This window comes from Aquarana catesbeiana, linkage group LG03 (genome assembly GCF_042186555.1).
Source record: "Aquarana catesbeiana isolate 2022-GZ linkage group LG03, ASM4218655v1, whole genome shotgun sequence".
Taxonomy (NCBI): Eukaryota; Metazoa; Chordata; class Amphibia; order Anura; family Ranidae; genus Aquarana; species Aquarana catesbeiana.
The window spans coordinates 503,863,577-503,888,874 of NC_133326.1; the positions used below are offsets into that span (position 1 = coordinate 503,863,577).

The 25,298-nt window shown below is 41.9% G+C and overlaps 1 protein-coding gene across 4 annotated transcripts in view; it reads left to right on the plus strand.

The window, feature by feature from the left end:
* Nucleotides 1-25,298, plus strand: part of LOC141132560 (proton-coupled amino acid transporter 1-like) — a 139,976-nt gene that overhangs the window by 21,422 nt on the left and 93,256 nt on the right. For all 4 annotated transcript variants that reach the window (XM_073621121.1, XM_073621120.1, XM_073621119.1 and 1 more), the window contains 3 exons: nucleotides 7,202-7,290; nucleotides 18,445-18,540; nucleotides 21,828-21,912. In XM_073621121.1, coding sequence (XP_073477222.1) covers nucleotides 7,202-7,290; nucleotides 18,445-18,540; nucleotides 21,828-21,912 — 270 coding nt within the window. The remainder of the gene's footprint in view (nucleotides 1-7,201; nucleotides 7,291-18,444; nucleotides 18,541-21,827; nucleotides 21,913-25,298) is intronic.

A 25,298-nucleotide genomic window follows, 5' to 3' on the forward strand; every position in this document is an offset into this window, starting at 1 on the left:
ATTGGGTGCTGGCGCCACCATCTTGACTAGGAAACCAGCAATGACGCTATGTGGCTTCACAGCCGGTTTCCTACTGTGCATGTGCGAAGCGCGCTGTGCTTTGTGAATGGGCCGCAGTCTTCTGGGACCTGTGAAGTATGTGTCAAAACCAGGTACACGCCCCCCCCCCCCCACCCCCACCCCCACCCCCACGAATGGAGCTTCCCTTTTCGGATGGAGCTCTGCTTTAAACTGAAACCAAAGCTGGAGATCAGCTTTAATGCAGAAGTATTAGATTTTACGGGCCCATGCTCCTTTTTAGTTCACAGCATTTAACTGTGTAAACCAAAACTAGATAAATCTGCATTCATGGTCCAATTTTGATCATAGTTTATGCTTTACATAGGTAAACGTTTGCTTAGTGCTGACGGAATTATCATCAAAGTGTAGGATCGGGTATCGCCACGGATGGCACACTATTGATAATTACATGTGAGCCCGAATGAGTCATTTATGTGGTGGCAGCTCATGCACAGAATGACCTGGGCCTTGAGTTAATCAGAATGGTCAGGGTCACTCTGCACATGAGCTTACAGAGTCATGTGACAAATTGCCTATAGCCTGCTTAGGAGCACTGTAAAGAGCCTGCTTAATATGATGGCAGTAGTGCAGCAGTTTCTTTAAAACCCTTTTAAAGGTAAATTTAAAGTGTATATCTACCTAAAGCAGTTTTTTGGATATAGTAAGGAAATATTAGAACCCCTGTTTGATATTTATTCTTGTCCCAGAGCTGTTGCTGAGATAACAGAATCCACCAGACAACAAGTGAGGGAAAAATCTCCACAGAAGACACAGAAAACTTTGAGAAATTTGCCTCCATCCTATCCCTGCCTCTTCATATCAATTTTGGTTTTGTTTATACATTTGTGATATGCTTTCTTTGTGTTTTAAAGTATTACTATTGCTTTTATTACAGAATACATTGTGTACAATATCCCTATTTATTTATTGAGGGGCTTGTTGATGTCTTGCCTGGAAAGGCAGAAAGCTGTTTGTACCTTGCTCTGCTTTGATGACAGATGATACGATCTTCTGTTTATGCTCCAACATCAAAAAGTTCTTTTCATGCGTCCATATGTAGCTAAGCAACAAGGCTCCAGAGGAACCCAGCTAATTATTATGTTCTTGGGCAAAATGAGATGCCAGAGCTGCACCCATGCTGCTGGGTTCTCTTCTAAAAAAAGATTCTCAGCACTAACACATAGTCAGCTGTAATTAGATGGCACGTTGCTTTTTAGCTTCTAAAAATTGGTCAGGTTGTAGAAGAAATACGAGAGCAGGGTAGGTATGTATCGCACATATCAGTATAGCTGCTAGAGCTGTTTTGGTTTTTTTTTTTTGCACACGTTAAATTGCACATTTTATGTCTGAAGTACAGCAGTATTAAACCCAAAAGCAAACCTTTATTATGTTGCAGATTACCAATTAGATGTGACAGCTGCATTCATTTTCTTTTTTTTAGGCTTGCTTTCTTCTATTTTCATCTGGTGATGCGGCTAGTAAATCTGTTTTTCAAAAGAACAAGCTCTCTTGCAGATGTATCAGTTACAGGGATGAGACAAACCATTTACCATTGACAATGATCAGTTTTATTTATTTAAAACCTTTATCCAAAAAAAACAAAACTGTTTTGCTGTATTATCTAGCGTTTGGCTTCAATTTGCTAGTGTGTTTAAATCTGCTAGTACATCTAACACTACCCTCCCACCAGACTGAAAATGCTGCTGTCCAAAGGTGCCCCCTGTACTCCTTCATCCAGAGTTGGAGGTACAGGAGGTGTGTTACTGGCCTGATCACCAGGTGAAAATAATGGGGGGGCGCAAAAAAAGAACAAATGCACCCACCGTATTTAATTATTGGTAAGCCGCAATAGATTACATTTTTTTGTTTTCAGTTTATTACCGCTTTAAAGCTGAACTCCAGGTATGATCTTTATTGCATATTTATCCAGCTTGGACCAATGTAAGTATGCATTTCTGATACCTGAGGGTCTGCTGCGGAAGCAACAATTGTTGTAGTAGTTGGGCACTACTACAATGATGGTGATCTTTAAGGGCCTGTGCCAAGTGGCTTGCCTGCTGCATACTGACCACCGCAGACCTTTTTGTTTTTCTTTATAATAAGTCAGAAGGTTTTAACTGCACTATGTGGAATGCCTTCTTTTTTTTTTTCTACATGCTATATTATAGAGGTATTCTATTGGATGGACCGTTGGTGAATGTTCGTCCATTTAGAAGCGCTGTCAAGCCACTTATAGTGTGGAGGTCTGAATTCATGGTAAAATTCAATGCTAATTTTTGGTTGTGGATAGTCTTCTTGATGGATTGCACTTTGGATTATATTAAATTTTTTGATCTATCAAGATTTGACGTTTGGATCACTCTGTGTATTATCACTTGGTCTTTGTGTGTGTGTGCGGAAAAAAATAAAATATATTTACTGTAAAAGTGAGTACGCCCTCACGTTTTTGTGAATATTTTATATCTTTTCATGTAACAACACTGCAGAAATGACACTTTGCTACAATGTAAAGTAGTGAGTGTACAGCTTATATAACAGTGTAAATTTTCTGTCCCCTCAAAATAACTCGACATACAGCCACTAATGTGAAAACCGCTGGCAACAAAAGTGAGTACACCCCTAAGTGAAAATGTCCAAATTGGGCCCAAAGTGTCAATATTTTGTGTGGCCACCATTATTTTCCAGCACTGCTTTAACCCCAAGAGGCATGGAGTTTACCAAAGCTTCACATGTTGCCACTGGAGTCCTCTTCCACTCCTCCATGATGACATCACAGAGCTGGGGGATGTTAGAAACCTTGCGCTCCCCCACCTTCCATTTGAGGATGCCCCACTGATGCTCAATAGGGCTTAGGTCTGGAGACATGCTTGGCCAGTCCATCACCTTTTACCCTCAGCTTCTTTAGCAAGCCAGTGGTCGTCTTGGAGGTGTGTTTGGGGTTGTTATCATGTTGCAATACTGCTCTGCGGCCCAGTCTCCAAAGAAAGGGGGTCATATTTTACAGTACATATTGGCATTCATGGTTCCCTCAATGAACTGTAGCTCCCCAGTGCCGGCAGCACTCATACAGCCGCAGAACATGACACTCCCACCCCCATGCTTAACTGTAGGCAAGACAGAGTTGTCTTTGTACTCCTCACCTGGTTGCCACTATACACGCTTGACACCATCTGAACCAAATAAGTTTACCTTGGTCTCATCAGACCACAGGACATGGTTCCAGTAATCCATGTCCTTAGTCTGCTTGTCTTCTCCTGGACAGTGTCCTTCACTTGTCTGGATGTTGTGAATGGGTTTTTCTTTACCATAGAGAGGATCTTTGCGATCATCCACCACTGTTGTCTGCTGTGGATGTCCAGACCTTTTTATATTGCTGAGCTCACCAATGCGCTCTTCTTTCCTCAGAATGTACCAAAACTGTTGATTTAGCCACTCCTAATGTTGCTGCTATCTCTCTGATGGATTTTTTTTTTTCGTTTTTGAAGCCTTACAGTGGCCTGTTTCACTTGCATGGACAGCTTCTTTCAACGCATGATGTAGGTTCACAGCAATAGATTCCAAATGCAAATACCACACTTATGCCCTGTATACACGGTCGGATTTTCTGACGGAAAATGTGTGATAGGACCTTGTTGTCGGAAATTCCGACCGTGTGTGGGCTCCATCACACATTTTCCATCGGATTTTCCGACACACAGAGTTTGAGAGCAGGATATAAAATTTTCCGACAACAAAATCCGTTGTCGGAAATTCCAATCGTGTGTACACAAATCCAAAGGACAAAGTGGCACGCATGCTCAGAATAAATAAAGAGATGAAAGCTGTTGGCCACTGCCACGTTTATAGTCCCGACGTACGTGTTTTACGTCACCGCGTTTAGAACGATCGGATTTTCCGACAACTTTGTGTGACCGTATGTATGCAAGACAAGTTTGTGCCAACATCCATCGGAAAAAATCCTAGGATTTTGTTGTTGGAATGTCCGAACAAAGTGTGTACGGGGCATAAGAATAAACTCCAGACCTTTTACCTTAATTCATGAAGAAATTAATGAAGGAGTAGCCCACACCTGGCCATGAAACAGCTTTTGATTACATTTTCCAATTCCTTTTGGTCTCTTGAAAAAGGGGGATTGGCTATTCTTAAGAGCTGTAATTCGTAAACCCTTCCTCCGATTTGGTTGTACATACCCTCAAATTAAACCTGAGTGTGCACTTTCAGCCTATATCCATTATAGAATTATAGCTTGAATATGTTTTGGTAAATACCTGAAAAAATCTAAAGTTGTGCCTGTGTCCAAGTGAGTACACCCCTCACATTTTTGTAAATATTTTATTATATCTTTTCATGTGACAACACTGAAGAAATGACACTTTGCTACAATGTAAAGTAGTGAGTTTACAGTTTGTATAACAGTGCAAATTTGCTGTCCCCTCAAAATAGTTCAACACAGCAATTAATGTCTAAACTGCTGGCAACAAAAGTGAGTACACCCCTAAGTGAAAATTTCCAAATTAGGCCCAATTAGCCATTTTTCCTCCCTGGTGTCATGTGACTCGTTAGTGTTACAAGGTCTCAGGTGTGAATGGGGAGCAGGTGTGTTAAATTTGGTGTTATCGCTATCGCTCTCACTCTCTCAAACTGGTCACTGGAAGTTCAACATGGCACCTCATGGCAAAGAACTCTCTGAGGATCTGATAAAAATAATTTTTGCTCTACATAAAGATTGCCTAGGCTATAAGAAGATTGCCAAGACCCTGAAACTGAGCTGCAGCACGGTGGCCAAGACCAGAGAGCAGTTTAACAGGACAGGTTCCACTCAGAACAGGCCTCGCAGTGGTTGACCAAAGAAGTTGAGTGCACATGCTCAGCATCATATCCAGAGGTTGTCTTTGGGAAATAGACATATAAGTGCTGCCAGCATTGCTGCAGAGGTTGAAGGGGTGGGGGGGTCAACCTGTCAGTGCTCAGACCATACGCCGCACACTGCATCAAATTAGTCTGCATGGCTGTTGTCCCAGAAGAAAGCCTGCAAACAGTTTGCTGAAGATAAGCAGACTATGGACATGGATTACTGGAACCATGTCCTGTAGTCTGATGAGACCAAGATAAACTTATTTGGTTCAGATGGTGTCAAGCGTGTGTGGCAGCAACCAGGTGAGGAGTACAAAGACAAATGTGTCTTGCCTACAGTCAAGCATGGTGGTGGGAGTGTCATGGTCTAGGGCTGCATGTGTGCTGCCGGCACTGGGGAGCTACAAGTTCATTGCATACTGAAGCCGAGCATGATCCCCTTCCCTACTGCCGCAGGGCAGTATTCCAACATAACGACCCCAAACACACCTCCAAGACGACCACTGCCTTACTAAAGAAGCTGAGCTGATGGACAGGCCAAGCATATCTCCACCCCAAATCTTAACGAGCATCTGTGGGGCATCCTCAACGGAAGGTGGAGGAGTGCAAGGTCTCTAACATCCACCAGCTCAGTGATGTCATTGTGGAATGGAATAGGACTCCAGTGGCAACCTGTGAAGCTCTGGTGAACTCTATGCTCAAAAGTGCTGGAAAATAATGGTGGCCACACAAAATATTGACACTTTGGGCCCAATTTGGATGTTTTCACTTAGGGGTGTACTCACTTTTGTTGGCAGTGGTTTAAACATTAATGGCTGTGTGTTGAGTTCTTTTGAGGGGACAGCAAATTTACACTGTTATACAAGCTGTACACTCACTACTTTACATTGTAGCAAAGTGTAATTTCTTCAGTGTTGTCACATGAAAAGATATAATAAAATCTGTACAAAAATGTGAGGGGTGTACTCACTTTTGTGAGATACTGTATATCTAATATTATACATCTGATAATGCACCCCTTTTGGACACTTCTCCACTCAGTGCTCTTAGACAAGTGAGATTATGTGTGTGTATGTATGTATACTCACCTGTACATAATGGAGATCAGCAGGCCATAGTTGTAGTCCAAATCAAGACCACAGCCTAGGATGCCCACACTGCTCCTCTATAGATACAGTGCAGTGAGCAATGTCACCCTAGGAAATAAAGTGTGTTACTGTCAGGATCACCAAGTGAAAATAAAGGAAAAAATCATGAGGAAAAAAGGAATCTAAAGCAGCCGCCTCATCTAAAGACTGGAGTCTGCAAAGGATAGGAGAGCTCCGGGAACCGTTAAAGGCCTTGGCTGGGCTTTAGCCACAAGCGTGAACGACCACTTGTAGTGAGAGTTCATTTGGAGCTGGTAAGCAGTAATTTCTGCCTTTTTGGTGGTGGCATTGGTGCACGGATCACTTTCTATGGTGGTGGATGGCGGAGACACACATCAAGAATACCAACACTTGGACATAGGATTTAATATTACATCACTCGTGGACACTTTTTTTTTTTTTTTTTTTTTTCATCACTTTTTTGGTTTGATTCTATATTGTTTGTAATTTAGCGCAACTTTATACATACATTTACCAATCTTTTGAGCTGTACTTATGTCTTGCAGGAGAGTTGCTGCTTACAGTGTTTTAAGATATTGATTCAGTGCAGTTTTTTGCATATTTTCTCTGTCAGCTGGATATACCTACAAGGCCAAGAGGATACCAGAGTGTTTTAGGCTAAGTGCAGCATATAAAAGCATGGTGAACACACACACAGTAGACAACTCGCCAATTGGTGGAAGAATCAGTGCATCTCAAACAGTCTGGGTCTACAGCGCCATGATATCTGTGGAGGATGCTGTCCTATCACAAAATTCTCAAATTGTAGAGGTTTGGGTGAAATTCAAGAGTGGACCAAGAAGCAGGAGGTAGTTTTGGGGAGCACTTGGTGGGCCGGATGTGATGTTTCTGAAAATGTCACTAGGGGGCTTGGCAACACGTTTTGAGGCCGCCCAGCCTCTTTGGCTTGACAAAGAGGCTGGGCAACCTTTAAACACATTGCCATACCCCCATGACATCTCCAGTAGTGACGTCACATGCGGCCCGCAGCGTGCTTACAGAGATACTTCTTGGTTCTTGGCCGGCTTAGTCCATTCTATTCTTGTGCATTTTATCTGCTACTTATTACTATCTGTAATGTCTCGCCTCGCTTGTTTTTACTGGTTCATGGCATAATGTTACTTTTTCCTTTCTCCTAGCTGGGTCCTCTGAGTCTGGTGGTAATGGGGATAATTGCTGTACACTGCATGGATATTCTGGTAAAGTGTGCAAATCACATCTGTCAGAGGTAAAACATTGCTGTTTGCACTTTATTCTTGTAGTTATCACCCTGCTGAATTACATTAGCTCATCATAGACTTGAATTGGTTTGCTCCTTCCATGTCCCAGTTGCGTAGAAGGAAATGGTTAACTAACTTTTTTTTTTTTTTTTAAGAAAAAAACCTATATGGGGAGTCTTTGTAAATGGGTTTTCTTATCCATGGCTGTACAGTAGAAAGGCAGAACGTATGAGTAGGTCCATATGTCCTTACCTAGACCTGTATGTTTCCAGCGCACAACAGCAGTGTCAATGTGGATGACTCTTGTAGACATTATTTCTTTTTAGTATGAAGCTACCTAAACCTATGTTTAGTAAAACCCTTGTGAGCCCTATCTCCTTAATGCATAGATGACACAAATGCCAGGGGTTCGGAATACGTTGGCCATACTAGAGATCCCAAATTGGCATTCTCCAGGAAAAATCTGTATTTCAGTTTTCTTTAACTCTTCTTTCTCAGCATGACTGTCATGAAACATCTTATGAGCAAAACATGGAGGTTGCCATTGCTGATTATGCCTTCCTAATGACTCGGTGGCTTCAGTACTGTGAGCTGGAACAGATATCCATATAAGGATTTCTGACTTTACTGACCTGTATACTTGTTCCAGATCAGTGACAGATGGTACTAAAGGCGGTGCTTAAGCTGTATGGCCCTCATGACACTTTAACAAAATCTGTGCGAACATTTTAGTTTTGTTCCAACCTGTCTGAAATACACATAATTATCCGGCTGATTATGTACCGTTTTGCTGGCATGTCATTTTATTTTTACCCACTTTCTGTACTTGGGCTGTTTATGAACGTCCTTGACTTCAAGTAGTTAAAGCAAGCACATTCAGTTAAAGTGATCACCTTTTATAGAAGTGAGAAGGGCAGACAACTACCCCTGCATGCCAGCTTGCGGAAGTCGGCCGCCGCATCCTTAACAATGGATGACTCATCAGCTTTCAGGGGTGCCCCCCCAAACCATTCCAGGCCACATGGCCTCAACGTGGGGGGATGCTGTTGATGGGGATAAGGGCCTCTTCCTCACAACCCTGGCCGGTGGTTGTGGGGGTCTATGGGTGGAAGCCCTCTTTAACAAGGTAGCTCCCTGATCCCTGCTCCCCCTATATGAATGAGTATGGAGTATATTGTACCCCTACTCATTTACTAAAAGATCAGGGCTCCTAATTCCAAGTCCTGAGCTACTAGCCAGATCTTGAGAGTTACTCGCCACCAGTTGCCACACCCAATGTCTTCCAATCAACCACTCCTGCCGGCGGTGCTCACCCCCCCCCCCCCTTCTTTGCGAGGCAAAATGCGAGTAGGCAAATGGAAAATTTTTGGCCTGAAAAAGTGTCAAAAAGAAAGAACTGAGACTGTTTTTGACAATTTAGTTTATTAAAAATACAAAAACAATGTCCCCCAATGTACATCCATCTTCAATCACAACGCCCGCATACTCATGGGGGGGGCTGCGATCTGGGGGCTTCCAGATTCCAATAAGCTCCCTGCCCGCAGACTCCCACAACTACCGGCCAGGGTTGTGGGGAATAGGCCCTTGTTCTCATCAACACAGTGACAAGGTGCTTCGGGGTGGGGGACAGGGCCCCCTGTACCAATGAATCTCCCCCTCCATATTGAGGGCATTTGGGATGGTTCAGGAAGGGGGGAACTGCATGCTCGTCGCGACCCCCCATTCCTGGCCAGGCTGCTGCTCGGATAAGGGTCTGATATGGATTTTGGCTGGATTCACACCTATGCAGTTTTAGTGCTTTTTGCATTTTGCAGATTTGCACTACAGTACATTTAACATGGTTTCCTATGGAACATGTTCTGTAGTGCAAATCTGCAAAATGCAAAAAGCACTAAAAATGCATAGGTGTGAATCCAGCCTTTGGGGAGCCCCAACGCCATTCATTTTTTTTTTTTTTTTTTTTTTGGAGTTCCCCTTAAAATCCTGGTAAGGATTGATTCCGGATTGAGTTTGTGTTCAAAACTGATGACATGTGCGATTCAGAACATCTGAACTGCACCGCAGTGCTCAGAAAATGCACAAGACTATTTTTTTTTTAATTTGCACCAAATTTACGCTGCACCGCATATATGTGAACGGAGCCTTAAGGCTCGTACACACGATCGGATTTTTCCGACGGGAATTGTGTGATGGCAGACTGTTGGCGGAAAATCCGACCGTTTGTACGCTCCGTTGGACAATTGTCAGATTTTCCGCGGACAAATGTTGGATGGCAGGCTTATAAATTTTCAGTGGACAAATGTCCGTTATCGAATTCTCCGAGCGTGTGTACACAAGTCCGTCAGACAAAAGTTCAAAGTACAAACACGCATGCTCAGAAGCAAGGACGAGCCAAAAGCGGTCGGTCTTGTAAACTAGCGTTCATAATGGAGAATTAACATTTGTGACGCTGCAAATTATGAAATCTCAAAATGCAGCGCACATTCTCTTCTTTATTGGGATAATAAAATATTGCTGGTGATACTGATGGAGTTACTGCAAACGAATTTTTAAAGGCTTTTTTTTCCTAGTGATATCAAGAATAATATTATGCTTGTTTTATTTATTTTATTTTTTGTGCAACTTGCCACAACACCATTATCACGTAGTTTTTAAGATCAAAGATACAACTATGTTGGTGTCCCTTGTCAATTTTACATTGTATTTTTTAAAATGTAACTGCCTACTCCCAAACTGTTTTTTGAAGTAAAACGCATAGCCAAGTATTATTCTACACAATTTTTTTTTTTTTATTGTGCATTTAAAAAAGAAAAATAAAATTTAGACATGCTATCTGCCAACAGAACTTAACCAAAAAGTGCATTCTATGCATCCAAAAATATAAAAAATATAACAAATCAAATCATTATTATTCAACCAAAAAATAAAATTAAAAGTCTCACACATGTGTCCTGCTATTTAATATAGGGGGTCAACAATGCCAAGAGTTGGTGAAAGAAGGGGTCCGTCACTCGGAGATAATTCCAAAAATCATCTGGATTATTCTCCTGGAGCTCCCGTTGCAAAGGCATATGACATGATTGGTCACGATTAATAAAGCAACCAATTTTTGGTCCAAGAAATCCTCCTCCTCCCGTTCCTGGACTGGACTTGGGTCAAAGAAATAACTTCAAGGCCAATAATAAATAACACGTTATCTCCTCCGATTCCGCAACATGGCTGGTTGACGAACAGAAAAGCATGAATCAACACACACACTAACATGAAATTAGCAGAAGGAGCCCAAAGGGTGGCGCATGACAATTGAACTTCCTCTTTATCGGCTCGTAGTACGTCTAATATGTCGCTACATTCGTGTTTGTTGGCCGACAATTGCTTGTCGTTTTGTATGCAAGACAAGTTTTGGGCCAACGCCCTTCGGACAAAAGTCAGAGGCTTTGTCTGTGGAAAATCCGATCGTGTGTACGAGGCTTAACTCTGTGCTGGCTGTTGTATTTGTCAAAGAGGACAGTAAATTGACAGCTGATGGTTTTCTTCTGTGGATTACTTCATAGGAAGTTACCTGTGATGTCTGCTCAAGTTTTCCTTTTTTACCAACCTGCGTTCAATTTAAAGTGGTCGTAAAGTCTCCACAGTAAACTTCCATGATAGGGCAATAGTAATGGCATTGTGTGTGTGGAGTGTGGGTCCCCCCCCCCCCCCCCCCCCTTCACACAGACCATGGAAATTACAGGAAGGGAGGGGCAGAGAGGGAGATAGACGCTGCAGAGAGCAGGATGATGGAAAGTCAGTTTACTGACAGGAGCACAGGAACAGGCAGAATGAATCAGGTTTTATACTGTATGTTAAAGCATACCTCCCAACTTTCTGAGATGGGAATGAGGGACACCTTTTTAGCAAAATTATGTTGGCATAGGACACACCCCCTTAACCACTTACGGACCGCTCGCCGCAGTTTTACGGCAGCTGTTTGAAGGAGGATATCGTTGTTATGGCAGCAGCTAGCTGCCATAACCCCAGTATCCTCGTCTTCAGCGGGCGGTCCGCTACAAGATAAAAGTGGTCTCTGTGGCAGATTCGCCGCAAGATCACTTTTATCGGTGGCGGGAGAGGCTCCCCCCTCCCGCCACGATCTGGTGCCCTACGCTGCTTACCGGAGCCGTCGCCAGCGGCGGAGGCGAACGCGCCCTGTCTCCTGTCAGGTATGGAGACGAGTGAGGGGAAGATTGCCCCCACTCGTCTCCATAGAATTACTGGGCGGAAGCGATGTCAAAATGTCACTTCCGCCCACAGCTCTTAAAGGGCCATTTTATTTAAATAATTTTTTTAAATTACAATTTTTTTTTTTATTATTGCATTTTAGTCTATGAGATCTGAGGTCTTTTTGACCCCAGATCTCATATTTAAGAGGTCCTTTCATGTTTTTTTCTATTACAAGGGATGTTTACATTCCTTGTAATAGGATGAAAAGTGACAATTTTTTTTTTTTTTTAAACAGTGTAAAAATAAAAGGTAAAATAATAAAAAAAAAAGTTTTTTAACCATCTCAATACAGTGCATTTTAACCCCCTTCCTGCCCAAGCCATTTTTCAGCTTTCAGCGCTGTCACACTTTGAATGACAATTGCGCGGTCATACAACACTGTACCCAAATGAAATTTTTATTCTTTTTTTACCCACAAATAGAGCATTATTTTGTTGGTATTTGATCACATCTGCGTTTTTTATTTTATGCGCTATAAACAAAAGAAGAGGGACACGTTTGAAAAAAACACAATATTTTTTACTTTTTGTTATAATAAATATCCATATTTTTTTTTTTTTTTTTTTTTTTTTTGTTTAAACAAATTTTTTCCTCAGTTTAGGGCGATACTTATTCTTCTACATATTTATGGTAAAAAAAATCGCAATAAGCATATATTGATTGGTTTGCACAAAAGCTATAGCATCTACAAAATAGGGGATAGATTTATAGCTTATTATTTTTTTTATTTTTTTGTGACTGCGATATTGTAGCGGGCACATCGAACACTTTTGACACATTTTTGGGACCATTCACATTTATACAGCGATCCGTGCTATAAAAATGCACTGATTACTGTATAAATGTGACTGGCAGGGAAGGGGTTATCTGTGTTCCTAGGGAATGTTTCTAACTAAAGGGGGAGGGGACTCACAAGGGGAGGAGACCGATCTGTGTTGCTCTGTACTGAGAACACAGATCGGTCATCTCTCCTCTCTGACAGGACGTGGATCTGTGTATTTACATACACAGATCCACGTCCTGCCATGTTACCGGGCAATCGCGTGTGCCCGGCGGACATCGCGACCGCCGGGCACGCGTATCGGGTGCCCAGTGACACGGCGGGTGCGCGCAATTGCCGCCGGCGGCGCGCGCGCGCCCCCTGGTAGGTAGGGAAGTCGAGGGCGTCATAATATGACGCCCTCCCAGAACGAGAGCCGCGCCGCCTCGCCGTCATATGACAGCAGGCGGGCGGCAAGCAGTTAAACATGCCCTGTCCCAACGAGCTTGCGTGCAGAAGCGAACGCATGCGTGAGTAGCTCCCGCATATGAAAACGGTGTTTAAACCACACATGAGCTATCACTGCGATCGGTAGAGCGAGAGCAATAATTCTAGCCCTAGACCTCCTCTATAACTTAAAACATGCAACCTGTAGAATTTTTTAAACGTCGCCTATGTAGATTTTTTAAGGGTAAAAGTTTGTCGCCATTCCACGAGCGGGCGCAATTTTGAAGCGTGACATGTTGGCTATCCATTTACTCGGCGTAACAACATCTTTCACAATATAAAAAAATTGGCCTAATTTTACTGCTGCGCAAATACGGTGTAACAAAAAAGTATTGCAATGACTGCCATTTTATTCTCTAGGGTGTTAGAAAAAAACAATATGTAATGTTTGGGGGTTCTAACTAATTTTCTAGCAAAAAAAAAAATGTTTTAAACACGTAAACACCAAAATCTCAAAACGAGGCTGGTCCTTAAGTGGTTAAGACCGATTACAAGCACCGATACTTTTTTTTTTTTTTATTACATGTGACTGTGGCACTAATATGGTGTGGACTGTGTGTGTATGTATGTATGTATGTGTGTATATATATATATATATATATATATATATATATATATATATATATATATATATATATATATATATATATATATATATATATATATATATATATATATATTCTATTATGTATATGTTATATTTTTTCAGGGTTAAGCCTTTTTTTTTATTGTGCTGGAGAGAGGTGTACTGGATATTCCATCTCCAGACTCACATCCTGCATGGTCTCAACTTTGAGTGGGATGTCAGCCACTTTTATGAGTAGTTGTAGGGACATCCCTTTCCGGAACTGACAGGTCACATGATCCATGTGCGTACATCTTGTGGGGTCATGTGTGCGCCTGCCCCCCTTCTTGGAACTTTTTCCTACTATACTCAGTTGTTGTGATATTTTTTATGGGGATAACTAATTTAAATAATGTTGGTTAAAGGAAAATTGTACAAAAAATTGATTGGTTAACCACTTTAAGGAGTGCCCACCGCATATATACTGCAGCAGGGTAGCTCTGTGTGAAACAACTCATGCAATAGATAATGTGGGCACCCGCCGCACGGAGGAGGAGCCAATGCACTTGTCCGGCGGACCCGATGTCTGCCGGCCACCCACGATTGCTTCACAGAGGCAGAACGGAGATCTGCCTATGTAAACAAGGCAGATACGCATTTTGACAGGGAAGAACATGGAGATCGTCTGTTCCTAGTAATTGGGAACAGCAAACTTTGTGTTCTTCCTGTCAGTACTTACCCCCACACAGTAAAGCCTCGTACACACGATCATATTTTCAGACGACCGTTCGTCTGTTTTTTTGTTGCATTCTAGTCTCATGTTGAAAGTGAAGAGGTTACTCACAATACGAAAATTTTCGTAGGACAGAATACAACGTCAGAAGTGACGTAATGTGTTGACTAATTTTGTATGTTCTCTTTAGTTTCTGAGCATGCGTAGTCTTGCTCTTACGATTTTTTTCGTACGAAAACCGTACTAATTTAAATGAAAATCAGACGGTGAGTTCCCGCACGGCAAAAATTTTATAATCTGCAGTCGAACGAAAAACCGGAATCGGCTGTCAAAAGCGCCATACAAATGATCCGAAAATCGTCAGATCGTTCGTTGGACGTAATTTTACTTCCAATTTTCGTATCATATGTACGGGCCTTTGGAGACACTGAGCGAGTATGTTTAACCCTTTGATCGCCCCTGATGCTAACCCCTTCCCTGCCAGTGTCATTTATACACTGATCAGTGCATATATATTTTTTTTAGCACTGATCACTGTATTGGTGTCACTTGGGGTCAGATTTGTCTGCTGCAATGTCGCAGTCCTGCTAAAAATCGCTGATCGCCGCCATTACCAGTAAAAACAATTAAAAAATGAAAATCCATAAATCTATCTTATAGTTTGTAGACACAATAACTTTTGCGCAAACCAATCAATATAGGCTTATTGGGATTTTTTTTTACCAAAAATATGTAGCTGAATAAATATTGGCATAACTTTGAAGAAACTTTTTTTTTTTTTTTTTTTTTTTGGATATGTATTATTATAGAAAAGTACAACATTATTATTATTTTTTTTTTTTTTTAAACTTGTCCGTCTTCTTTTGTTTATAGAGTAAAACATAAAAACCGCAGAGGTGGTCAAATACCACCAAAAAAAAGGATGTCAATTTTATTTTTGATCAGTGTACAGTAATTGTCAATCAAAGTAACGCAGTGCCATATTGCAAAAAATGGCCTGGTCATTAAGGGGGTAAATCCTTCCTTCTTGGGCTAAAGAGGTTAAACCCACAAGTGATTTCTTACCATTACTATACCTTTTTTATATTGGCTTTTGGAATTTACAAATGCAGCAATTTAGAAATTGGATGAAAGGTTTAGCACTGGGAAACACATTTTGAAAGATAAAAAGTGCATTTTATATACTTGTATAGTTCAGATCAAACTGAGGGACAAATGAGGAGGAAAGAGGGACAGAGGGACTTTGTTCCAAATCGGGGACAGTCCCTCAAAATCAGGGACTGTTTAGAGCTATTGGTAAAATAACATTGCAAAAAATAATGAAGGAAGAATCAAATATGAGAAGGAAGGATTAATTGATCCAAGGAAGAATTGCTCAAAGGAAGGATCAGTCTGTCGATCACAGGAAGGATGAAAAAAAAACACATTTTAGGCTATTCAAACCTTTCCTTAAACAAGTGGTGCAGACGGTCCTGCCAATCAGGTATCTGATTCCAGCATGGACATACTGTAACTCTTCCTACTGGCGAGATATCTATCCATCTGCAATTTAAAAAACAAAACAAAAAAACCCCTAAAAAACTGTACATTTATTTATTCTGATTCTATAATCTTTTAGATCTACTATCTAGTGCAGGAGCCTGCCTGAATTTACACTAATGAATTACTACATAGTTTTAGTAACTCTAAGGGACATTGTTCAGAGATTGTAATTTCAGATTTGTATTGTATGGTATATGACCAGTCTTAGATGTAGGAGATTGGGCCTGAGCTCAACCTGAGGCGCTAAAGTCAAGATTTGCAAAAAAAGAGCATCCCATATTTTTAGGCTCTTGGGATTCTCTGCCAGGTCTTGGAAAGTATGGTAAGCACCTTCAGGATACCTGCTTATCAGGCCTGCAGTCATGTAGGTGGGTTTAACACCGGTTCATTTTACTATCTATACCTAAGCTTTTGCATAATCATCCATAAATGTTAACTTGTATGCCATAAACTATTTTATTGAAATGTAATTTATGTTTAGTGGCCCAGTGAAAGTAAAGTCAGCCATAGATAGTCCCTGCTGAATCGTCTGAGATTCAAACTATGTACAGTGAGGGGCCCACTGACAAATGATCAGTCTATAATTTTTTTCTAGTCAGATTCAGTGGCGGCTGGTGGGCTTTTATGTGGGGGGAGCGTCAAACAACCAGCACTACCCACCCCTCCTTCCCCAGGCGGCACTACACTGATGCACCTCCCCTTGCACCAGGGGTGGCCGCGGTACTGTCAGCCAGTTAACCCCCCACCAGGTCCGTCACTTACTATGCGACTGGCAGGCTGGCTGTGTCCTCCAGGCAGAAGCGAGTCCGGCTCCACTGTCTCCTCTTCCACAATGCTAGGCATCCAATAGGATCTCCTGGCGCTTTGGCCAATCGGGAAATGGGTCTTACTGACCTGCCTCTTGATTGGTGGGGAGGCACTGTAGTGTCAAAAAACGCTCCCCCTGCCATAGGAATCCATGTGTCCGGAGTCCTGAAAGAGGCTGGGCACATGGATAGGGAGGACAGCGGAGGTGTTGGGGGGGGGGAGGTGTCCATGCGCCCACAATGCACAGGCTGCCACTGGTAGGATTATTTTAACAGAGACAGAATAACAACAAAAAAAGTCCTGAAAAAAGCATTTCAAATAAGTTATAAATTGATTTGCATTTTAATGAGTGAAATAAGTACTAAGTGAAACTTAGTACTTGGTGGCAAAACCCTTGTTGGCAATCACAGAGGTCAGACTTTTCTTGTAGTTGGCCACCAGGTTTGCACACATCTCGGGGGGATTTTGTCCCACTCCTCTTTGCAGATCCTATCCAAGTCATTAAGGTTTCAAGTCTGACGTTTGGTAACTCGAACCTTCAGCTCCCTCCACATATTTTCTATGGGATTAAGGTCTGGAGACTGGCTAGGCCACTCTAAGACCTTAATGTGCTTTATTGAGCCACTGCTTTATTGCCTTGGCCGTTCTCTTCCAAGATTTGACAGTACATGGCCCCGTTCATCATCCCTTTGATGCAGTGAAGTTGTCCTGTGGCAGAAAAAGACATCCTAATGTTTCCACCTCCATATTTGACGGTGGGGATGGTCTTTGGGTCATAGGCAGCATTCCTCCTCCTCCAAACACGACGAGTTGAGTTGATGCCAAAGATCTTGATTTTGGTCTCATCTGGCCACAACACTTTCACCCAGTTCTCCTCTGAATCATTCAGATGTTCATTAACAAACTTTAGACAGGCCTGTACATGTGTTTTCTAGAGCGGGGGAACTTTGCGGGAGCTGCAGGATTTCAGTCATTCACAATGTAGTGAGTTACTAATTGTTGGTGACTATGGTCCCAGCTGCCTTGAGATTCTCCCGTGTAGTTCTGGGCTGATTCCTCACGGTTCTCATGATCATTGAAACTCCACAAGGTGAGATCTTGCATGGAGCCCCAGACCGTGGGAGATTAACAGTTATTTTGTGTTTCTTCCATTTGCGAATAATCGCACCAACTGTTGTTGCCCTCTCACCAAGCTGCTTGGTGATGGTCTTGCAGCCCATTCCAGCCTACAATCTTGTCCCTGACATCCTTGGACAACTCTTTTGGTCTTGGCCATAGTGAGATTGGAATCGGATTGCTTCTATGGACAGGTGTCTTTTTATACAGCTAACAAGCTGAGATTAGGAGTACTCCCTTTTTAGGATGGCTCGTTACCTGTATAGAAGACACCTGGGAGCCAAAAATCTTGCTGATTCATAGGGGATCAAATACTTATTTCACTCATTAAAATGCAAATCAATTTATAAATTTGTTTTCTGGATATTTTTGTTGTTATTCTGTCTCTCACTGGTAAAATAAACCTACCATTAAAATTTATAGACTGATCATTTCTTTGTCAGTGGGCAAACATACAAAATCAGTAGGGGACCAAATACTTTTTTCCCTCACTGTATGGGCAGGCTGGATGTACCTAAGTTGATCCATCGATCAACTTGGCTACAACCAGCATGTCAGAATTTTGGCATGCGATTATTGCAGCACCTATAGCCGCTAGTACCAATCATTGTGTTCTCCCGGCAGGGACGGATCCCTCGCACCTCCCTGCTAGGGGCAACACAATAGCTTTGCGTGAGGTATTCCCCCATCAACACTGTCGATGGGAGAATCGAGCGATTTTCTTTCCAGTAACCCATGATTGCAGGAAAGAAAATCGCACTGTCTATAGCCTGCCTAACTGTTGCTATTTTTTTTTTTTTTTTCTTACCTTTTCTTATCTGCACCAACATTATTTATTTGCATTTTTTTTTTTTTTTTTTGTCCTCAAGGAATCAGCGTCCGTTTGTGGATTATGGAGATGCTGTGATGTGTGGGATGGAGAACGCCCCCAGCCATTGGTTAAGAACAAACTCCGTTTGGGGAAGGTACACTTCATCATAACAAGATTGGGTTTTGAAATAGACTTGCCATTTATTTGTTTTCAGTTTTCGAATTTGCCATCAATGTTCAGGCACAGCAATCTTCCACTCACTGTTTAAGTCAATTCCTTGTAAGTGGCCACATTTTTTGAAACTGGCTTAATAATGGATTGAAAATCGATTTTGACTAGCCCTGCAGTGGATTTCATCATTTTTGACTTCACTGATCATCTGGGAACAGGGATTTAGACGGTGACTGTATCCCTGGGTGGCAGAATACCGTGGCTGAGAGATGATTGAATTATCGAAAGTTGCCATCACATTTGTATTAACAAATCATGTATGGGGAGGCTAAATGTACCAAGTTGATCGATAAACTTGGGTACAACCAGCCTGTCGGATTTTACATGCAATAATAGCTGGCTAGTATAGCCGCTGGCAATAATCACGATCTTCTCTTGGTGGGGGCAGCTTAAAGACTCACCCCCCGCTCACATTCGGCTGCCCCCCCCCCCCCCCTCTGCTGGGAGAATAAATTGGCTTGGTAGGAGGGATTCCCCTGTCCACACTGTCTGTGTTGGGGAAATTGCATGAATTTCTTTCATACAAGGGGTTGCAGGAAAGAAATTTGCTTCATGTATGGCCTGCCTAAAACGCTGTTTCTCCAAACAGGAGAAAATCCGCGTTAAAAACCTAAGCTGCATTTTTTCAAATCAGTTTAGCAGCATTTGGTGTTTGGGCGTTTTTATATATTTCATTGACCAGAATTTTAATTTATTCTGGCTATTGAAATGAATAAATGCCGAAGTGCTAAACCTGCCTAGCGTTTAGCAGCGTCAATTGTTTTTTCTGCCACTTCTGGACGCAAATGTCCCTAGAAGCAGCTGTAAAAACATCCAGTGTGCATGAGGCCTTAATGACAATACCAAGTAATGCAGACAACAGGAGAAGGACTGTGACAGGTGGTCACCAGGACAGGAAACAATAGTAAATTTGCTCAACAGGGACACATACAAAAACCTCATGATTGTTTCAGTCTTTACCAACTATACCCAAATTGGCTGGATTTAGAAATTCGAGTCTGGAGCCTTTTTTTTTAAATGAGTGCTTTAAACCAGGGGTCAGTTTATTGCCCTTTAGACTTTTTAGGGTGAGCTGGACTGTGGCCAGTGGGAGTAGAAAATGGTATTCGTGAAAAGAATAGTGCCCCATCAATAGTGCCGGTGAGAAGAGTAGTGTCCCATCTTTTGTGTCAGTGGAAGAATAGTGTAATAGTATCATTGGTGTCAGTGGGAGAAATAGTACCACATCTTTGGTGTCAGTGGGAGGAATAGTGTCCCAAGGGCCGGAGAAAGGCAAGCAAAGGGCCGCAGTTTGGAGACCACTGTTTTAGACTCCCAAAAAGTAGAGAATAACCATGTAGGCCCTCCTAAAGTGCACAAATCATACATTATAGTCTCATTACTGTTAAAACTTACTGTAATGTGACATTACACATACTCTCACGTCCTGAAGAAGTGAACTCTTGTTCTTGAGACGCATCAAGATTTTCCAACACTCCCTCATCACTGCTGGGTATATTGTCTATTGTCGATACTTTAGAACTACATTTTATAATGGTATAATATAGGTGATGGGATGGATGGTCACGTGACATTCACATGATGTGGTTTGGCATATTTTTAGTGGTTATTAATAAAAGTAAATATGGTTTAACAGTAATGAGACTATCAATATTTGTGCCATTTTTTATTTTTGACATCTGACTTGTCCTGGCCTTTACTGTACAAGAATATCAAATCTGCTTGGACTTGGTTAAAAACAAGACTGTCCATATGGTTAAGCTGTATTCTATGCAGCCATTATCAGAGATGGTCCCTACCATATGTGATTCAGAAATAGAAAGATAATCTACAAATCTGTCAAATTCAGTTTTAAAGCCTGGTTGTAACCCAAACCAAGCCCAATAGTCTCTCCCTGAGCCCTCTTGACACCTTGGCCTGTTAGGCAGTATGTTAAATGATGCTGGGTATCATTCAGCCTAGAAGAGGCGCAGCACCAGACCTCAGAGGAGAATGCATGGGGCAGCGCTGGAGCATGGAGGGGGGGGTGAGTACCAATTCGCAATGTGTGATTTTACGGGGAGAGGCAAGGGCTCATTTTTAACAAAGAAAAACAATGAGAATGAAGTTGGCCTTTTGAAAAATAATTTACAACTAAATATTACAATTCTGATATGGAAATTGTATAGTCCTGAAAATAAACAGGTTTCCTTAAAAGTGGTTGTAAACCTCAGACAGGAAATATGAACAAAGCATTTCCCTCTATAGTGTGTACCTGTATCAATTAAAGCAGAGCTCCAGGCTCCTTCAGAAAAAAAAAGTCTGCAGCTACAAATATTGTATTTTATAAGTCGCATGACAAGTCAAACCCTATTTTCTTCTATGGAACCGTTCAAAGTGGTGTGACGTGATTTGCAGTGACTTTGAAAGGTTCCTGCACTATTTATTTTTTGTGCGATTTCACATGCAACTTGCATTGACATCTGTGTATGAAGTCGCACAAATGTCGGCAAGCTGCTCATGAAGTTGCACTGAAGTAGCACTACTTCAAGGACCCACCTGGTATAAACAGGGGCCAAGCGTCATTTCTGTCTGCTGCTTCATTCATCTATCGGTATGATACACTTTTGACAAATGTTTCTGACCCCCCCCCCCCAAAAAAAATGGTGATGGGAGGGAGCTCCAGCTGATTGACAGCCTCAGCTTTGTTTCTGTGTGCTGTGTGGAGGGCGGCGTATGTCTTCCCTCCAATCAGCTGTCAAAACTTTTTCCTCACTGAGCTCTGATATGTGTAACTTCTGCTCTCTGTCCCCTTTTTTCTGACAGCTCAGACAAGCTGTATAAATTCTGGGCTTTGAACAGATAGAGAAGAGAATCTTTCAGATAAACAGGTACAACTTGTACCTATGTAAGAGAATTTGTTTTATCCCTGTGTGCCATCTGAGACCAGTTACTTCACTGGCTGTGTAAGGGTTTACAACCACTTTAAGTAAAATTGCTGAGCATTTTCAGATGACTGTAATCTCCGGTTTAGTCTGTTTACTCTTTATCATTGTTTGCAGTATCCTGGTCACCATAAATACATAGTACTCATCCATTATTGTTTTTTTTGTGTGTAGATATGCTGTTGCTTAAAAGATACATAAATGAATGTCACTAAGATAAATAATTGATTTTACACACTGCCTGATTCTGATTGGCTGAATTACAAGTTATGATTTTTTTTCCTAGGAGATTGGTTGGCTTCTTCCTCATTCTGACACAGTTGGGATTCTGTTGTGTTTACTTTGTGTTCCTGGCTGACAATATTAAACAGGTATTTATCAACAAAGGAGCTTTTAAGAATGCCATAACAAAGATATGTTCTGTTAGGCCCCATTCACACAAACAGTCAGTTTTGTCGGCAGACCTGAACGGGTGCTCCATGTAAGGCTATGCAGCGACGGATGTCAGCGGTGACATGTCCACTGACATCCGACCCGGTCCGATCCGCCAAAATCAGACGGATGGCCCTACGTTCACATCCGACCCTACGGATGCTGTCGGTTTTCGGCCAATCTCTCCATAGCAACCAGCGGTGCTCGACAAGCCTCTCCCCGCTCAGTGAGCAGAGAGGGACCTGTCATCCGCTGGCTCAGCGGAGATCAACGGAGAGATCTCCCGCTGAGCTGGCATACAGAGGCGGACTCCGAGGCAGCAGATCTGCCTTGTGGGAATGAAGCCTAACCCATAAGGACTTGCTTTCAAATTTGTAAATCAGTTAAATGTGTTTACCTGAAGCCAAAAAGACACAAACGGCAATAATAAAAAAAAATTGACAGTTTCTAACCCTTCCTCAGTCTGTACAAATCAAAAAAAAAGAAAACTGTTTTGGCTTGAATGAATTGTATTAAAATGTTTAAAAGAAAAGTGCAGGTTTTGAAAAAAAAAAAATACATACTCGCCTACAGCGAGGGGGAAAAAAGCATTTAATCTCCTGCTGATTTTGTATGTTTTCCCACTGACAAAGAAATGATCAGTCAATATATTTAATGGTAGATTTATTTTAAGAGAGAGATAGAATAACACAAAAATATCCAGAAAACGCATTTCAAAAAAGTTTTTAAATTAATGTGCATTTTAATGAGTGAAATAAGTATTTAATCCCCTATTAATCAGCAAGATTTTTGTCTCCCAGGTGTTTTCTATACAGGTAACAAGCTGAGATTAGGAGCACTCTCTTAAAGGGAGTGCTCCTAATCTCATCTTGTTACCTGTATAAACACCTGTTTACAGAAGCAATGGTGGCTGAAACAGTTGGTGCGATTATTTGCAAATGGAAGAAACACAAAATAACTGTCAATCTCCCTCGGTCTGGGGCTCCATGCAAGAGCTCCTCTCGTGGAGTTTCAATGATCATGAGCATGGTGAGATATGTCAATGAACTCATGATAGCTGGGAGCATAGTCACCAAGAAAACAAATGTTAACACACTAACACACTAAGCCGTGAAGGACTGAAATCCTACAGTGCCTGCAAGGTCCCCCTGCTCAAGAAAGCACATGTACTGACCCGTCTGAAGTTTGCTAATGAACATCTGAATGATTCAGAGGAGAACTGTGGTCAGATGGGAACAAAATCGACTCAACTCGCCATGTTTGGAGCAGGAGGAATACTGCCTATGACCCCAAGAACACCATCCCCACCGTCCAACATGGAGGTGGAAACATTATGCTTTGGGGGTGTTTTTCTGCTCAGGGGACAGGACAACTTCACCGCATCAGTAGAACGATTGACAGGGTCATGTACTGTCAACTCTTGAGTGAGAACCTCCTTCACTCAGCCCGGGCATTGAAAATGGGTTGTGGATGGCTCTTCCAGTATGACAATGACCCAAAACACACAGCCAAGGCAACAGAAGAGTGGCTCAAGAAGAAGCACATTAAGGTCCTGGAGTGGCCTAGCCAGTCCCCAGACCTTAATCCCATAGAAAATATGTGGAGGGAGCTGAAGGTTCAAGTTACCAAATGTCCGCTTCAAAACCTTAATGACTTGGAGAGAATCTGCAAAGAGCAGTGGGACAAAATCCCTCCTGAGATGTGTGCAAACATGGTGGCCAAACGTCTGACCTCTGGGATTGCCAACAAGGGTTTTGCCTCCAAGTACTAAGTCGTGTTTTGCAAATGGGTCAAATACTTATTTCACTCATTAAAATGCAAATTAATTTATAGCTTTTTGGAAATGCGTTTTCTCTGTTTAAAAAAAACCTTCCATTAAAAATATATACTGATAATTTCTTTGTCAGTGGGCAAACTTACAAAATCGGCAGGAGATCAAATACTTTTTCCCCTCACTGTAGGTGGATGCAGTTTTGATCCTATCCTGCATCTGTCCCCTGCCATCTCCTGAGTACAGTCTTGAAAGACCAATGATCGCTCAGTTCTCGCTTTCAGTGAGCAGGGCGGCAGTGACTTTCAGTCATTGGCTCTGTTCTGCCCCTTCAGCGCTCACTGGAGCACCGGGCTGTGGAGGGGGCAGGAGTGGCTGGCTCACGCTCTCAGCGGCACGCTGAAAGGCTGAGCCAGCTGCCAGTTAGGCATCTGGGTGGATCCTGAATTTAAAGTTGGGTTCTCTCCAGAGTCTGGAGCGGCTCTGTGACATCAGCCGATAACAGACTTTAGCCCACTGTTGGCTGAATACAGGTCCCAGGAGTGTAGAAAAAGGAGTTTAGGAGGACTTACAGGAGGAGTAGGGCTAAAATACAGTGCCTTGAAAAAGTATTCATACGCCTTGAAATTTTCCACGTGTTTTGTCATTTTACAGACAAAAACTTAAATGTATTTTATTGGGATTTTATGTGATAGACCAACACAAAGTGTGGCACATAATTGTGAAGTGGAAGGAAAATGCTAAATGTTTTTCAATTTTTTTTTTTTTTTTACAAATTAAATATATGAAAAGTGTGGCGTGCATTTGAATTCAGCCCCCTTTACTCAAATACCCCTAACTAAGGCCTGGTTCACACCTATACATTTTTTAGTACATTTTCAGTTTTGCAGAAACGCACTACAGTCTATTTAACATGGTTTCCTATGCATGTACTTCATATCTGCATTTTATGGAAAGGGCCAGGGACTTTTTTCTGGTTTTTGGTTCCATCGACTTCAATGGATTAAAAATGTGTATTGAGAAATGCAAACTGCAACCTGCATAGGTGTGAACCAGGCCTAAAATCTAGTGGAACCAATTGCCTTCAAATGTCACCTAATTAGTAAATAGAGTCCACCTGTATGTAATTTAATCTCAGTGTAAATACAGCCGTTCTTTGAAGCCCTCAGATGTTCGTTAGAGAACCTTTTGTGAACGAACAACATCACGAAGGCCAAGTAACTCACCAAACAGGTCAGGGATAAGGTTGTGGAGAAGTTGTTCACAGGACAACTATTAATTGTGCACGCCACAAATCTGGCCTTCATGGAAGAGTGGCAAGAAACCCATTGTTGAAAGAAAGCCATAAGAATTTCTGTTTGCAGTTTGCTAGATGCCATGTGGGGGACACAGCAAACATGTGGAAGAAGGTGCTCTGGTCAGCTTAGATCAAAATTTAACTTTTTGGCCTAAAAGTATGTGTGGTGGAAAACTAACACTACACATAAGGCGATTTAGTTTGCATATGTAGCGCTATAAAAGTTACTTATTTATTTATTCATTCATTCATTCATT